Source organism: Pseudonaja textilis, chromosome 18, assembly GCF_049901715.1.
Source record: "Pseudonaja textilis isolate UNSWEBS1 chromosome 18, rPseTex1.2, whole genome shotgun sequence".
Lineage (NCBI taxonomy): Eukaryota > Metazoa > Chordata > Lepidosauria > Squamata > Elapidae > Pseudonaja > Pseudonaja textilis.
Window position 1 is genome coordinate 3,540,353 of NC_142007.1, and position 16,055 is coordinate 3,556,407.

General features: G+C 45.9%; 1 protein-coding gene across 1 annotated transcript in view; it reads left to right on the plus strand.

The window, feature by feature from the left end:
* Positions 1-16,055, plus strand: part of ACAP3 (ArfGAP with coiled-coil, ankyrin repeat and PH domains 3) — an 81,895-nt gene that overhangs the window by 58,440 nt on the left and 7,400 nt on the right. The window contains exons 17-25 of the mRNA XM_026715700.2: positions 739-833; positions 1,936-2,150; positions 4,151-4,249; positions 4,556-4,657; positions 6,177-6,269; positions 6,830-7,050; positions 7,739-7,848; positions 9,119-9,229; positions 10,092-10,153. Of these exons, the coding sequence (XP_026571485.1) occupies positions 739-833; positions 1,936-2,150; positions 4,151-4,249; positions 4,556-4,657; positions 6,177-6,269; positions 6,830-7,050; positions 7,739-7,848; positions 9,119-9,229; positions 10,092-10,153 (1,108 nt within the window). The remainder of the gene's footprint in view (positions 1-738; positions 834-1,935; positions 2,151-4,150; positions 4,250-4,555; positions 4,658-6,176; positions 6,270-6,829; positions 7,051-7,738; positions 7,849-9,118; positions 9,230-10,091; positions 10,154-16,055) is intronic.

Here is a 16,055-nt window from a genome sequence, read left to right on the forward strand (position 1 = left end):
ATATACCACGAATTGAGAATAAAAATGAAAGAAGCTGACTCTGAAGCACTGTCAGAAATGGAAATGTGGTGTAAATGTTTGAAAAATGTGTAATAAAGATTATTTTTTTAAAAAAAAAAAGACTTGCGGACTTCAACTCCCAGAATTCCTGAGCTAACATGGACTGGAGGAGGAGGAATTCTGGGAGTTGAAGTTCACAAGTGTTAAAGCTGTCAAGTTTGAAGCCCGCTGCCTTAGAAAGAGTGCAGAGAAGAGCAACAAAGAGGATTAGGGGTCCGGAAGCTAAAATGTACAATGTCCAGTTAAGGGAACTAGGTATGTCTAGCCTTACAAAGAGGAGGACTGGGGGGTGACATGATTTGCAGTCTTATCTATCTAAAGGGGTGCCCCAAAGAAGAGGGGAGGAGGCGTCAAATTATTCTCCAAAGCCCCTGTAGGCAGGACGGGAAGCGAAGGATGAAAACTAACCAAGGAGAGAAGCAACCTAGAACTAAGGAGAAGGGTGTCTTAGAACGGTGGTCCCCACACTTGACAGCTTTAAGACTGATGGACTTCAACTCCCAGAATTCCTCCTCCAGTCACGTGAGCTAAGGAATTCTGGGAGTTGAAGTCCCACGAGTCTTCAAGCTGCCAAGTTTAAAGACCCCTGACTGTATGTAAACGGAGAAGCCGAACGAGCAACTTCGGTTCACGCGCTGTCCTGTTTTTTTTTTTCTTCCCCGACGTCCTGTTCAAAAGCTGATGTGTGAGCTGGGCAACGCTACCATGAACCAGATCTACGAGGCGCAGTGTGAGGAAATGGGGCTGAAAAAGCCGACAGCTGGTAGCTCAAGGTAAAGCTTTTCCTTTTCTCTCTCTGCTACCCATGTTTTTAATTCCGCCACGTGAATTAGCAGGCAAGTCTGCTTCCCAGCTTACAGCCAAACCAGTATTTTAAATAACTCAGTTTGTTGCGGGGGTTAAAGCGAACCAACTTTCCTTTCCTGCATACCCAAGTAACCCTCGGCTTACGACCACAACTGAGCCCCAAATCTCCCTTGCTAAGGGAGAGAGTTGTTAAGCGAGTTTTGCCCCGTTTGACGACCTTTCTTGCCGTGGTTGCTAAGTGAATCACTGCAGTTCAGTTAGTAATGATGGCTAAGTGATTCTGGCTTCCCCCTTGACGTTGCTCATCAATGGGGAACCATGTGACCCTGGAAATCTGCAACTGTCGTAAGTGTCAAGTCATAAAATATTTCTATGGTCTTTTTACAGAAAACAGAAAGGGAGGGGGGAGCAGCGCGGCAGCTTGGAAACCAAAAGTGCATTCCATACATAGTTTTTCAAAGATAGCAACTAGGTGACTGAAGTTTCTGCCATGCGAATATCTAACTGGAGAACATAACTGATGACTCTTAGCTATGGAGGTGTCCCATTGGAGAATATGATTTATGACACAACCAGGGGATAGGGAAAAGGGTGACAATGAATGATGGTGTCTCAGAGTCGGCTGCACCCAGGCAGTGCCGGACATGTTAACTCCCAATAAATCCTTTGGAAGTTTTGGAAGTTTGGCTCGAGACTCGTGATTTAAATGGGGTTAAATGCTGGAATTCTGACAATAAGTACATGCCAGTTGCCAAGCATTTGAATTTAAATCGTGTGATGCAAGGATGTTGCAATGGCCCTGGGAAAAATGGCTATAAGTCACTTTTTTCCAGTGCCATTTGTAACTTTGAACGGTCACTAAATGAACAGCTGTAAGATGATCTGTGCTGTTGCTGTCTTCAGACAACACACGTCATGGATTAAACTGTTTTTCCTGGGGTATATCGAACCGTAAGTCGGCGTGCCCAGTGACCAACAAAGAGATCGAAACCCCTAACCTACGATCCATTGTGCGTGTCGGTGTGCAAACTCAGACTCTGAGCGACATGACAAATGGTTTCCTCACAGGCAGGACAAAGAAGCATGGATCAAAGTCAAATACGTGGAGAAGAAGTTTCTGAAGAAGTTACCTTCTGGAGGGCCCCTGGCCGACAACGAGCAGAAGCCCCGTCGCTGGAGCGTGAAGAAATGCCAGAGGTGCAACAGCACCACCAAAGTGCCCACGACGCGTAGGAAGTATCGGCACGAGGCGGGAAACGCGTCTCCGGCTGCCCACTCCTCAGGTAGGGCAATCCACCTCAGGAGAGACTGATGGATGGTTCCGGCAGTGGGGCTTTCCCCCTGATATCCCTAGAGAGAAGGGTGGGAAAAACAGGATTATAAAATTATAGAGTAGAGTAGAGTAGAGTGGAGTAGAGTAGAGTAGAGTAGAGTAGAGTAGAGTAGAGTAGAGTAGAGTAGAGTAGAGTAAAGGAATAGAATAGAATAGAATAGAATAGAATAGAATAGAATAGAATAGAATAGAATAGAATAGAATGCAGAATATAGAATTGAATTGAATTGAGTAGAGTAGAGTAGAGTAGAGTAGAGTAGAGTAGAGTAGAGTAGAGTAAAGGAATAGAATAGAATAGAATGCAGAATATAGAATAGAATTGAATAGAGTAGAATAGAGTAGAGTAGAGTAGAGTAGAGTAGAGGAATAGAATAGAATAGAATAGAATAGAATAGAATAGAATAGAATAGAATAGAATAGAATAGAATAGAATAGAATAGAATAGTTTATTAGCCAAGTGTGATTGGACACACAAGGAATTTGTCTCGGTGCAAATGCTTTCAGTGTACATAAAAGAAAAGATATATTCATCAAGAGTCAAGGATCATCAGGTGCAACACTTAATAATAGTCATAGGATACAATAAGCAATCGAATCATACTAGGAAACAGTCAATACAAATTGTAAGGATGGCATGTGGGGAAAAACTGCTCTTGTATCTGGTGTGCAGTGCTCTACAGCATCATTTTGAGGGTAGGAGTTGAAACAGTTTATGTCTGGGATGTGTGAGGGGTCTGTAGATATTTTCCCAGCCCTCTTTTTGACTCGTGCAGGATACAGGTCCTCCATGGAAGGCAGGTTGGTAGCAATTGCTATTTTCCGCAGTCCTAATTATCCTCTGGAGTCTGTGTCTGTCCTGTTGGGTTGCAGAACCAAACCAGACAATTATAGAAGTGAAGATGATAGACTCAATCATTCCTCTGTAGAACTGGATCAGCAGCTCCTTGGGCAGTTTGAGCTTTCTGAATTGGCGCAGAAAGAACATTCTTTGTTGTGCTTTTTTGATGACATTTATTATTGATTTCATCCTGAAATATGCGGAGCTGAGAATGCGGATGTGGCCCTCAACATACGACCACGATTTGAGCCTAAAATTTCCATCACTAAGCGAGGCATGAATCTGGCTTCTCTCACTTGACTTTGCTTGTTGGAGGAAAGTTACGGACAGTGTTTGCACTGCAACCGTCACAGATACATGCCAATTGCCAAGGGGCTGACTTTTGATTACATGACTGTGGGGGCATACTGCAATGGTCATAAGTGTGAAAACAGGTCATAAGTCCTTTTTTTTTCAGTGCTGTTGTAACTTTGAACAGTCACTAAAGCTGACAATTATCTGTAATGTGATTTTTTTTTAGCATATTTAAGTTTATAGCACTTCCTGGGATAGATACGACTCCTTTGAAGTCCTGTAACTTGTTCGTCCTGATTTCAGGATTTGCCTTCGGTTCTTTCAAACATATTGACGCTTAGTGAAGATTAGAAATTTGTTCTTACATTGTATTGATCTTTTGACAATGCTGGATGACAACACGAACACAATAACGCAGAGTTGTTGGCAGTGGCATGGAAACAGAAGCAGCTTGCTTTTGTTTTCTTGAAGAACGTTTTTTTTTTCTTTTAAATTTCCAGTCTTGCCTTTGTGATTGCCTAGAGGTCTCTCATCCGAGAACTAACCAGGTTTGGAATTAGCCAAAGTCACTCCATTGCAGATTCCTGAAACGCAAGCTGAAGTGGTCCACATATCATGCTGTGATCTAACGTGGTTTGGATATGGCTTGTCGGGCTCTGTCAGTAACAAGTCATTGTCAGCAAGCTACCCTAGCATTGTGATTTGTCCAATACAACCACAGTTTAAAAAATCCTGGCTTTGCAATTATTTCGTAAATACAGCTATTTGTATGTGTCTCTATGTTAGAAAAAATAGTAATCAGGTTATTTTTCAAATAGCCGCCACTTTGGAAAGGAAGTTCCGGCGAGATTCCCTCTTTTGTCCTGACGAACTGGATTCCCTCTTCTCCTACTTTGACACAGGAGCCGGTCCACGCAGTAAGTGTGGTAGATTGACCTGTGGTCCCTCAATGCTCAGCTACGAGAGGGAGGCAGTAAAGGGAGAAACGTGGATTTTTCTGGGCTTTCTCAAATTCAGTAGCTGGGATTCCCTTCTCTCTTGTTTTGTGCCGGATTTAAGCAGCTGGTTTGCTTTCTTTCTCCCTCTCCCCAAACTCCCTTTTCCTCCCTCTGTGAAGAACAGAATCTGTTTGCTGCATTAAAAAGGAGGGGAATATAAATGGCAATACGGTGAAAATGGGCTCTGGGTGCCCATAGCCATGTTTCTGACTTCCTTCTCCCCAGGTGGGAATCCGGCGTCAGCTCAACAGCCCGCGGGAGCCAGCCCATGGAGCGAGACCAGCAACGGCCCTGGAGGCAGCGGTTCACCCTTTCTCCTGGATGGAGGCAAGTGCTGTCTGGCTTTGTCACCATGGATATCTAATGTCTCAGAGCAAGAGGTTCTGAGGCCACCTTCCCAGAAATACCTGGCTTTGAAACGGCTTTCGGGGGAATCCATCTCTGGTTGAGAGACAACCCTGGTCTTTGAAATGTGCCAAAATGGGCAAGTGCAGCCCAGAGAAATGAGGGGGGATCGGGACAGAAATTTTTGATTAAAGTTAAGTGGAACTGTAGTCACTATAACCAGGTTGAAAATCTGGATGGTTTCTCTCCTAATAACTTCTTAGCCTGCTAATTGGCCTCCTACCCAGACAGCTGAGATTTCCCCGTGGGACAAAACCAGGGGTGGGCTTCAAATTTTTTAGCAAGGGTCTCTCTGCCCTAATGACTAGCTGGGTGGGCATGTGGCTAGGTGGTCATGTGACTGGGTAGGTGTGGCCAACTCGATGTCACTTCTTTGCCCTAATTACCCCCCCCCCAAAAAAGATAATATACCAAAAAGATGTTTTATTATTTTGTGCATTTAATACTTAAATAAAAGACTGGGTGAAACCAGGCTGAATAGCAGTGACTGTGAGAGGGAACTTGGAGTCTTAGTGGAGTTTCTGGCCAGTTATGTGATTCTTATTATTTGGGAATTAGCCCTCGACAAGCACTTTATCTAGCTTGACACTTTTATGAGGTGTGAAGTGCTCTTGGCTAATCGCCCAGAAAGGAAAAATGCCTCGAAAAGGTGCTGGGTTTTTTTTTTAATTATTCTAGTCTTTCTGAGGTTATTGGGGGCACTCTAAGCCCCACAGAGTCTTAGCTAGGGGCTTTCCTGAGCCCCCGCAAGCCCCCAGCAGCCCACCCCTGGACAAAACTTAGTTCCTCTGGCAGATTTCTCTCTTCACTCATTAGTCTTCATCCTGATTATTAAGGAAGTCCCTTGAGGGGAAGGGATAACAGTAGTCCATTGCTCATTTCACTGATTTAAAAGGACAAACCAAGTGATTGAAACTCTTTCCTTTCGGTCAAAAAAGGTGTAGGATCTTCTTGGGCATTGGGGGGTGGAGAGTTGAAGCCCACCCATCTTAAAGTGGCCAAGGTTGGAGATCCCTGGACTAGATGACCTACAAGGTCCCTTCCAACTCTGTTAACCGGGATCTTCCTGGCTTTTCCCCTGTTCCTTCTCTCTGCTAAAGACCGTTGTTTAGGGGTTGTTCACCTGCCTGGATCCTTTTCATGAAGCTCCCGGGTTTTAGCACAATCTACAAATCCTTCCGCAAACAAAATCACACTGGTGGAAAGGGATTTCAAACGAAATGTGTGGGCCTGGGGGAATTTGGAAAAGATTGGTAGGAGAGGGGGGTGGAAGGAAAATGTTTTCAGGAAAGAGGTAGAGGTTCTTTAGGGCAGATATGTGGAGAACTTCTGGGCAACCAGAAGAGTTGACTAACCAAAACAGTGGAAGACTGGTGGTTTTATGGTACCTATATATATATATATTAAAAGTTTTAATTGGTCCCTCCTTTGATTCCCATAGGTCTAAGCAGCGACAGTGGCCTGGGTGGTAGCACTGATGGGAGCACAGACGTCTTGGTGTTTGGCTCGGTGGTTGATAGTGTCACAGAAGAAGGTGAGATCTTCAGTCACAGAGGGAGATGGGACACAGGAACTTCTGCCTTTGCCCAAGGCAGAGTGCAACCATAGCATCTGGTGCCACATCCAACAGTCGTGGCCGCCAACTTGAGATCAGAGAAGAGGGATGATCTGATCAATAGCAATTGGCCGCCGTGGCTAGCTGAATACCTCGCGTAGCAAAGTCGTTTTAATCTTGCTGGGAAGATACAATGCTTCCAGAGGTCTTGGTCACCCGTATCTCATTCTTCTAAATCTGCTTTTTTTTTTTCCCCAAAAGGCAACTGGGCTTGGTTTTTTTCCCTTGAAGACGTTTCGCTTCTCCTCCAAGAAGCTTCTTCAGTTTGGTTCGCTTCTCCTCCAAGAAGCTTCTTCAGAACTGATGAAGCTTCTCAGACACGGGAAGCGAAACCTCTTCAAGGGAAAAAAACAAAACAAAAAGCCCAGTTGCCTTTTGGGGACGGGGGTGGGGGAAGCAGCTTTGGGGAAACCGTGACCTGGATGACTGAGAATCTCCCCAGAGACGGTATCTCACTCCTTCCTCTTCCTCCTTGGCAGAGTGTGAAGTGTCGGAGGAATCCAGCGGAGAAGTCGAAATTGAACAGGAGGCCTCCGATTTGGAAGACTTGAGGGAGCTCCATCCTGGGTTGCTAGTTTACAAGGCTTCCAGGGCCAGGAACCTGCCAGTCATGGCGGAGGCCCTGGCCCACGGCGCCAACATCAACTGGGTGAATGAAGAGGACGAGAGCAAAACCCCGCTGATCCAAGCTGTCATGGGGGTGAGCGATATCCACGCATCGCCGGCCCAGTTTCAAGAGTGTGCCATCAGGGCAAAGCAGGTCTGAGCTGTCTTGGGGGCCATTAAGTGGCCTTCATCAGCTCCAGCTAGATTTCACCGCCTGTCGCTAAGTGTAGGCCAGAAGATCTACTCAGATGAGGAGAATCCCAATCGTATCTCCAAATTTGGAGCAGAAGGGGATGGACTTTCTCCTTAAAACTATGATATATCAATAATCCTCGACTTCCGACCACAGTGGGGCCCAAAATGTCTGTTTCTAAGTCAGAAATTGGTTAAGTGAGTTTGCCCCATTATACGATCGTCCTCGTCACAGTTGTTAAGCAAATCTCTGCAGCTGTTAAGTTAGTCCCAAGGTTGCAAAGTGAATCTGGCTTCCCCGTTGACTTTGCTTTGTCAGAAGGCCTCAAAAGGGGATCACGTGATCCCAGGAGACTGCGACCGTCGTTAATATGAAACAGTTGCCAAGCATCTCAATCTTGATCACATGATCATGGGGAATGCTTCAAAGGTCATAAGTGTGAAAAATGGTCATAAGTCACTCGTTTCAGTGCTGTGTAACTTTGGATGGTCACTAAACGAACTGTGGTTAAGTTGAGGATTGCCTGTGTAATGTAAGAGACGTCCAAGGCTCCAGAACTAACTTTTTCTTTCTCTGCTTCTTTTTCCAGGGCTCACTAATAGCTTGTGAATTTTTGCTCCAAAATGGGGCAGACGTTAACCAAAGAGATATCCGAGGGAGGGCGCCTTTGCATCATGCCACATATTTGGGCCACACTGGGTAAGTCACCTGCTGTGCCTTCAGCTCAAGGAATTATGGGAGTTGAAGTCCACAAGTCTTAAACTGGCCATGTTTGAAGACCCTTGGACTAGGGCCTCCTGCTTGAGCAGGGGTTTGGAATAGATGACCTCCAAGGTCCCTTTCAGCTCTATTCTGATTGATTGATCAATAGAAATGGTCTAGGGCAAGGGTCTTCAAACTTGACAGCTTGAAGACTTGTGGGACTTCAACGCCCAGAATCCCTCCTGCAGTCATGTTTAGCTCAGGAATTCTGGGAGTTAAGTCCCACGAGTCTTAAATTTGCCAAGTTTGAAGACCCCTGCTCTGTGCTCTTGATTCTCTCTGGAAGGTCTGAGGAGCAACAGATGGGATATGCCACTTAGCTGGTTTTCAAGGCACTGGAGCGAGACCCAGGCCCGTGCCAACAATAGGACCTGTGAGTAAATGAGGCGGAGAACACAGCTACTGACCCGGGTTAGTTAGAAGAGCAACTCCTGATGTTATCGGACCCAGGTGGTAGTCCTTTGCAGGTGGGAAGTCTAAAGAGAGGAACCAATCCAGTGTAACAGATAACAGATAAACAGAGCTGGAAGGGACTTTATAGGTCCAACCCTCAGGAGCCCAAGCAGGCGACCCTACACCATTTCTGACAGATGGCAGTCCAATCTCTTCTTGGACGTCTCAAGTGATGAAGCTCCACAACTTCTGAGGGCAACTTCTGTTCGATGGGTTGATTGTTCTCCCTGTCAGAAAGTTTCTCCTTTTTTCCAGGTTGACTCTCATTCAGTTTCCATCCATTTTTCCTTGTCTGGCCTTTGGGTGCTTTGGAAAATAGCTTGACCCCCGCCTTCCACCTCTCTGTGGCAGCCTCTCAAATCTTGGAAGGCTGCTCTCCTGTCTCCCCTGGTCCTGCTCTTCACTAGACTAGCCAGGCCCAGTTCCTGCAACCGTCCATCATGTGTTTTAATCTCCAGTCTCCTCATCATCCTGGTTGCTCTTCTCTGTACTTTTTCGAGAGTCTTAACGTCTTTTTTTTATAGCGTGGTGACCAAAACTGGATGCAGGACTCTAGGTGTGGCCTTACTAAGGCTTTATAGAGGGGTAAAGTAGTTTCTTATGAAAGTCTGGCCTGACACATTCGTGCTTCTTAGCCTCGGTGTCACCAATCCCTTCAATCTCTCCTTCTCCGCCCCAGCGTATTTCTTGGCCTGACCTACGTTTCCTCTCTCTCTGGTTTTTTTTCTTCCTCTTCCCTTTCAACCTTTGGCAGCCAGGTCTGCTTATTCCTAAAGAGAGGAGCCAACCAACACGCAGTGGACGAGGATGGGCAGGACCCCCTCAGTATCGCTGTCCAGGCTGCCAATGCGGACATCGTGACTTTGTAAGTGTGTCCTTCCTCCACCGGAGGTGAAACGCATGTTGGGGGATGGAAGTGGCTGACCTTGGAAACTCCAACAGCCCAGGAATAGATTGGGCCAGTTATGACCAAAAAATGAAAGAGAGAATTGTGGCTTAGCTCTGACAGACCACTGTCTTCATTGAGCTGCGGTGGCGCAGGGGTCAGAGTGCGATACTGCAGGGCTCCTTCTGCTGACTGCTGACTGCCTGCAATTTGGCAGTTTGAATCTCACCAGGCTCAAGGTTGACTCCGCCTTCCATCCTTCCGAGATGGGTCAAATGAGGACCCAGATTGTCCTAAGTGCTAAAGAAGGAAAGGAGAAAGTGGAAGGGGAGGGAGGGAGGGAGGAAGGAAGGAAGGAAGGAAGGAAGGAAGGAAGGAAGGAAGGAAGGAAGGAAAGGAAAGGAAAGGAAAGGAAAGGAAAGGAAAGGAAAGGAAAGGAAAGGAAAGGAAAGGAAGGGCTGGGGTGGCACAGTGGTTAGACTGCAATACTGCAGGATACTTCTGCTGCCTGCCGGCTGCCTGCAATTTGACAGTTCGAATCTCACTGGCTCAAGGTTGACTCAGCCTTCCGTCCTTCCGAGGTGGGTCAAATGAAGACCCAGATTGTTGGGTGTTGACTCTGTAAGCCGCTTAGAGAGGGCTGCAAAGCCCCTTAAAGCGGTATATAAGTCTAGGTGCTATTGCTATTTGCTGTTCAACAACTGTGCTGCTTCCCGAGTGCTGAAGGATTTAACTCCCCGACTGCCTGGACCATCCCTGTTTGAGCCAAGCCCGTTTCCAACCCCCCACCCACCCCACTCCCTTGGCTGACTAACATTCCTCTCTGGTCCTCCTTCTACAGGCTGCGTCTGGCTCGGATGAACGAAGAGATGCGTGAAGCTGAGGGCCCCTATGGGCATCCAGGTCAATATACCAACAATAGCCCTACAGAGCTTCAGTACCGAAAATGTATACAGGAGTTCATCAGCCTTAACATAGATGAGTGTTAGTGAGAACTTCGGCAAACCCCGCTGCCCACCTCCGCATTCGGGTCAAAAATTTTAAGGAAGCTGAACTGAGCCCAAGGAAAAAACAAAAACAAGGAAACTAAACGAACTCTAGACGTGTGTTTTGGGAGAATGGGGCGGGGTGGGGGGGGGATTTGCTGACTGAAGAGCGGATGGATGGGCTGAATGCTGCACAGCGAGAGGAGGAGGAGAAGCGAGAGAGGACCCTTAAAAACCAACTGGGATCAGATTTTATTTTTTATTTTGCATTTGGTTCAGGGGGAGTGGGTGCATCTGAGCTTAAATCTGCCCTTCGGTTTTCCCCCTAAAAAGCAGCACTTGACTGTCTAAATGGTCTCCCCAGGCCTAAAAACAGGAGGTGAAACCTGCTTAGGAGGTGGGAGGAAGGAATCGAAGCTACATTTGGAAAGCGATCCCAAACCGAACCGGATGGAGGCTTATTCTTAACCTCTCTCTCTCTCTCTCTCTCTATCTCCCTGCATCTGTCTCTTTTCTTTGTCTTGGGCGCACTCTCGGCAATGCTGAACCGGCTTGCAGTAGGAATCCCAGATCAGATTGGAGGGGGGAAACGGACGCACGAGACACGCAAGCGCACACGCATAATACACAGTTAACACATGGCCCGGAATGAGATAGGCCCGTTTTGAGCGCGGACCAGGCAGGGGTTAAGTTCAGCTGGGCTGCCAGTTGGGTGTCTTCTCAGCACGTGCTGCAGTTCATGGATCAAGAAGCATTTGGGGAGGTGAGAGGGGCTTCCCTCCCTCCCTCCCTCCCTCCCTCCCAGGTTCCTGCAAGCCAAATGCTTCCTCTGGTGAGGACTGATGGGAATGAGCCAGGAGGTCAGCTTAGCTGGTTCAAGCCATAACTCAGCCGCTTCCAAGATGAGGACGCAATCCTTGCGGGGTGAAGACAGAGGTCAATTCAGGCTATGTCGGGGAGGAGAAAACTTGGCACGTGCGGTCCATGCTTGCCTTTGTCCCCGAGGGGGACAGAACCCTGCATCCTTTGCAGGAAAGGTTGGCCGGTTGGCTGGCACCAGTGAAGCCAGTAGATCAGATGGTCCATCCCAGAGTGTTCCTCCCCCTGGAAAAATACAGAATGGGTGTTTGAGGTGAGATGACATCTGAGATACTTGATTTGGGCCTCTGTGAGATACCCCTTGGTCCGATCCTCAGGAGCAATTCTCATCAATGAAAGACAGAGAGAGGAATAAACCCGTCAGGCAGCTTGAAGGGTAACCTGATTTGGGGCTGTTTTTTGGCATAGAGGCAATCAATTTGTTTCCAATGACTATCTCACCATATATTTAAAAAAAGAAAAATCCCTGCCCATAGAAAATTAGCATGTCTGGGACATCTCTTTCTTCCCCAAATGCTGGTATTCTTCATCCTTGAATTTCCTTTCTGTATTGGAAGGAAAATGCTCCAATGTCATCATCAGTGGATACGGAGGAGGGAATACAGCCCTCTCCCCTTTTGTATACTGTCTTTTGTGCTACACACTCGGAGCGTGGGACGCCAACTCAAGCGCCTCCAGCCAGGGGACAAACATGGCTGCGTATTCTTGAAAGAATACCTCTGTCTTTGTCCTTCCAACTTTTGCGCTTATCTTCACCCTCGACTTCCAAAAGTGGTGAGGCTTGGAAGAACGCACTCGTCGCCGGCGATGGGTTTCCCCGTGCCCCTTTCTTTTTATTTCTTTCTTCCCCCCCACCCTTTTTTTTAACAAAAAACAACACAGCCACAGCCAGGGAGCAGCGTAACATTTCTCTCTTCTCACTTCTTGAAGCAACATTTAGCTAGATAGTTAGATCAAACCTGGGGGTGGGGGGAAAGGGGGGGTTTGATATCCCTAAGTAACTGCATTCCCTTGATCAAATCTCTTGGGAACTGGGAAAATTCAGAAATTGTCCTTTTTTTTTTTTTGTTTTGCATGTGCACTCTTAACAAAGGCTGTGATTCCCCTTCTCACCAATGCATGATTGCAGAGGGCTCACAGAATTCCAGAATTCAGGTTATTGAGGGCGGGCGGGCACTATTTATTTTATTATGGGGTGGGGTGGGGTTTTTTGTTTTTGTTTTTTGCTAGAACAGAAAACAAGTTATTCTCGAAATCCACTCTGGGTTTTTCGATGGTCTTGTTCAGAAGACAAGATTTTGCTTTATAGAGTTAGAAAGTAGGCCGTTTCTCTCCGAGGAGTGGATGTAAACTCCAAGGCAGGCACTGGTTCGGTGATACTTGGGAAGGGAGGAAGCAAGAAGGATGGAAAAAAAGAGGCGGGGATGTCCCAAGGCTTTGGACTCCGCCTCGTTCTGCGGCCTCGAGTCATCGCCTTCTCCTTTTCAATCTTGTGCTAAGCCATAGAGGCAGGTTGCTTTGATTTGTGCAATTTGGGATTCTGCTTTGGGAGCCCTGTGACTTAAGGAGTCTTGCATCAACGGGTGAAGTCAGCTGTGGCTATGAATAAGGGTTAAGTCCAGGTGGGATTCTCGGAATTCTTCCTTCTGATTTCCCGCTGGAATCTGGTGGTGGTGATGGAACCAGGGAGATAGGAAAAAAGCTGGTGCACGAGGTGAACGTGGAATATCCTTTTTTTTTCCCCTGAGGGGCTTTTAGGGCACTGAAGGGGTCTGTACTTGCTCCTTACCCCGAAGGAGGAATAGGGTCTAAAAGAAGAGTAGAACAGGAGCAGTTAGAAAGGCGTATAAAAGTGAGCCCCCTTGTTCCAAAGTTGGCAAATTGGGATATTCCAGAATGTTGAGTCGGTTCAAATGTGAAGCTAAGCTTTGGGGATCAGGTCCCTTGGAGAAACAGAGACTCTCCTGCACACAAGGGTAGATTCTTTTGACTGGAATCCAGCTTTTTCAGTTGGCTTGGCTTCATCTTGCTCGTCAATGCATGCTTGCTCCAAGCTACATTGTTCTGTTTTGCTTCCTTCCATCTGCAGCCACTATCCCTTGGCCAACTCAGGATCACCTGAGCATCCTGTCCCTAAGTTTTCTTGCAACATCCGACTTATCCCATTTGTGTAATGGTCGTGGCCTCCTTCACGCGACTTTTATCTGATCATACTCAACCTGGGTTACGTAAGTCGCCAGCCTAGCGCGCTCTCTCTTCCCTCTCTCTCTCTCTCCACTAGGAGGTAATCTTGTATGCGTCAAAAGAGAGAGAGGCGTTCTTTTAACCATCTGTCCTCTCAACTCCGTTTCGTGCTCGATCTGGGCTTCCGATTCCCATTTGCACCCCTTCTCCAGATAACTCGTGTGAAATGTAGGGTTAGCTGGCATATATTTATAGAATAGCCATACACGCATGGTGTCCAGCCCTTTTTTCCTTCATGTACAACTTACCCTTGATCTATTTTTGTAAAAGCAGGAAGCCAGACGCCATTTGCGTTCCATTTTTGTGCTCAGGGAGTGGTAGGAGGGGGCCTGCATTTTCCTCACCGCCATCCTGCAAAGTCTAGTTAGGCTGAGCTTGTGAAGGTTTGGCCTAGAGCATGCAAGAAGGTTCATCGCTTCTTCATCACTGTGCTTTTTCCAGTGGGTTCTTCTTCTTTTTTTTTTTTTTTGGAGTGGGTTTTTTGGGGGACCATCATCAAAATTTTATCAATCATTTGATAAAATAGAAACATTCTTTACAAGAACAGTTAGTTCAGTCCTCCATCCCAAGTGTCTCTTCATGCTTTCTGTTGAGTTTGATAACACTTTGCTTATGAATTCTTGGTTTCTCCCATCTCTTGCTATTTATTTCCTCTCTCGATTGTTATTATTCCCTGATTCCAAGTCATTTGAGATCTGGTCTATTACAAGGTTAGATTCTGCTCCATTCCAGCCAAATAGGTAGAATCCAGGAGGAAATATTCCAACGCATTCTTTACCTAATCATCCTGCTGTGAAGTAACCCTTAGATATAACTTTTTTTTTAGGGGTTACATTTCTCATCTCCTGGATTAGGCTGTCCCAGTGCTTTGGAGATTTCCCCCCCCCCCGCCCCAAAAAGAGTCTCATGGGGCACTTAGGCCCCCTTTTAGAAACAAAAGCGATGAAATTGGCAACTTGGATTTTTGGGGTGGTGAGGTGCTGTGTGGAACCCGCAGTTCAAGCAAACTGGAAACCCTAACATCTTGAAAATGCTGTAAGCAGGGAAACAGAAATGGACGTTGTTGCAAATTGTGATGGCCAGACCAGCAAGCCAAACTAAATTAATCCAGATGTTGAGAAGATGCCTTCCTTTTCAAGGCAGAAGGGGAATTTTACCATTTCTCAACGACCGTTGTGACCTCCGCTCGGGAAATTTGAAGGGAGATGAGGGATTTTTTTTAACCAGAGGTACCATTCTGGGTGAAAAGCAACAAGCTTCCCCTATGCTTCCAAGCAAATGTAATAAGGCCTCAGGATTAACAGCTATTGCATGGTATTATTAAAGAGAAGGATCACAAATGAGAGATGACCAATGATGACAGATATCCTTGGTATTTTAGGCCAACCAATCAAGAGGGAACTAGTTGCCCACCAGTTACAAGGATGTATATTCCTATTAATGATGCTCTTATTTTTCTCAATCATTTCATTTCCTATCTGTCCAAAACCAATTCTTCCAAATCTTGCGGTGATCCCTGTTTGAAACTTCTACATGACCAGATGTTCCTTCTCACCCAAACTCATCCAATTGCAATTCCCAAGATTCTTGGAGGAGGGCCAGCAACAGTGATTATTTCACTGGGTCCAATTCTGGCCTAACTCCGTTCGCCTGGCAAAAGTCTCTTTAGGAGCGATTGCGCCCACGTACAGGAAATGGTCGAAAGCGGTTTGAGATCCTCCAGAAATGACCTCTCTGGGAAAAATGTCTATGCTGTATGAAACTGTGCTGTGACTGGCCTGGTTGTCTTTCTCTCTGTCTCGCGGTGGAACACCTTTCTTCAGTTTGAGATTGGCAAGAAAAGGCCCTGTGTGTAGAAAGGCGAAGGAGGACAGAAATGGCATGAGCGAAAGGGAGAGAGACCCATCCCAGGGCCTCTCTTCCAGGCTCTCCGTTCTATCCTAAGGCAGGACTTGATCTCTGCTCTTCTGACATGGTGATTTATGTATTTAAGATGTACTTTCTCTAGATGCAATGTATAAAATTGACTTTGTGCACTTTTTCCTATTTAACAGTATTGGGTTCTCCTTTTTTTTTTTAAAAAAAAAAAGATTTTTAATGTTCTTTTTATTATGAGTTATGTGCCGTCTTTTTAAAATGGGTGACACTGTTAAATATTTAATTTATTACTAAAGATGGCTGGGTGGACCATTGCAAGTATTTTTTATTTATTTTCTTCCACCCACCCTACATTCAGTATCCTTTTCGGTGTATTTAATGTCAGGAATTTTTTTCCTTTTCCTTTTGTACAGTTGCTAGGGAGTGTATCTTTTACCAAAAGAAATAATAATCAGCCAATTTGCTTCATTCCTTCTCCCCTCTACATATTTATATTTATATGTAGAGGAGAGAAGGAAATATATGTATCATATACACACACGCACACCCCAAAGCCAAAGAAAGTTTCAAGAAAATTATATATACGTATATATAATTTTCTTGAAACTTTTCTTTGGCTTTGGTATAAAGCCTTGGAGTACCAGGGATGAAACTGCATCATTACAGTTTCCAAAAATTTTCTGGGTTGCCTCTCAATTAACTTAGTTCATCCTTTGAAACTAAGTAGGATTTGGAGCCGTGCCTAAATGTGCGTGCACAGCTCAAGTGGCTAGTGGTTGTGCATTGTCCACTGTGACAGGTGGGTGTGATTTAAGTTG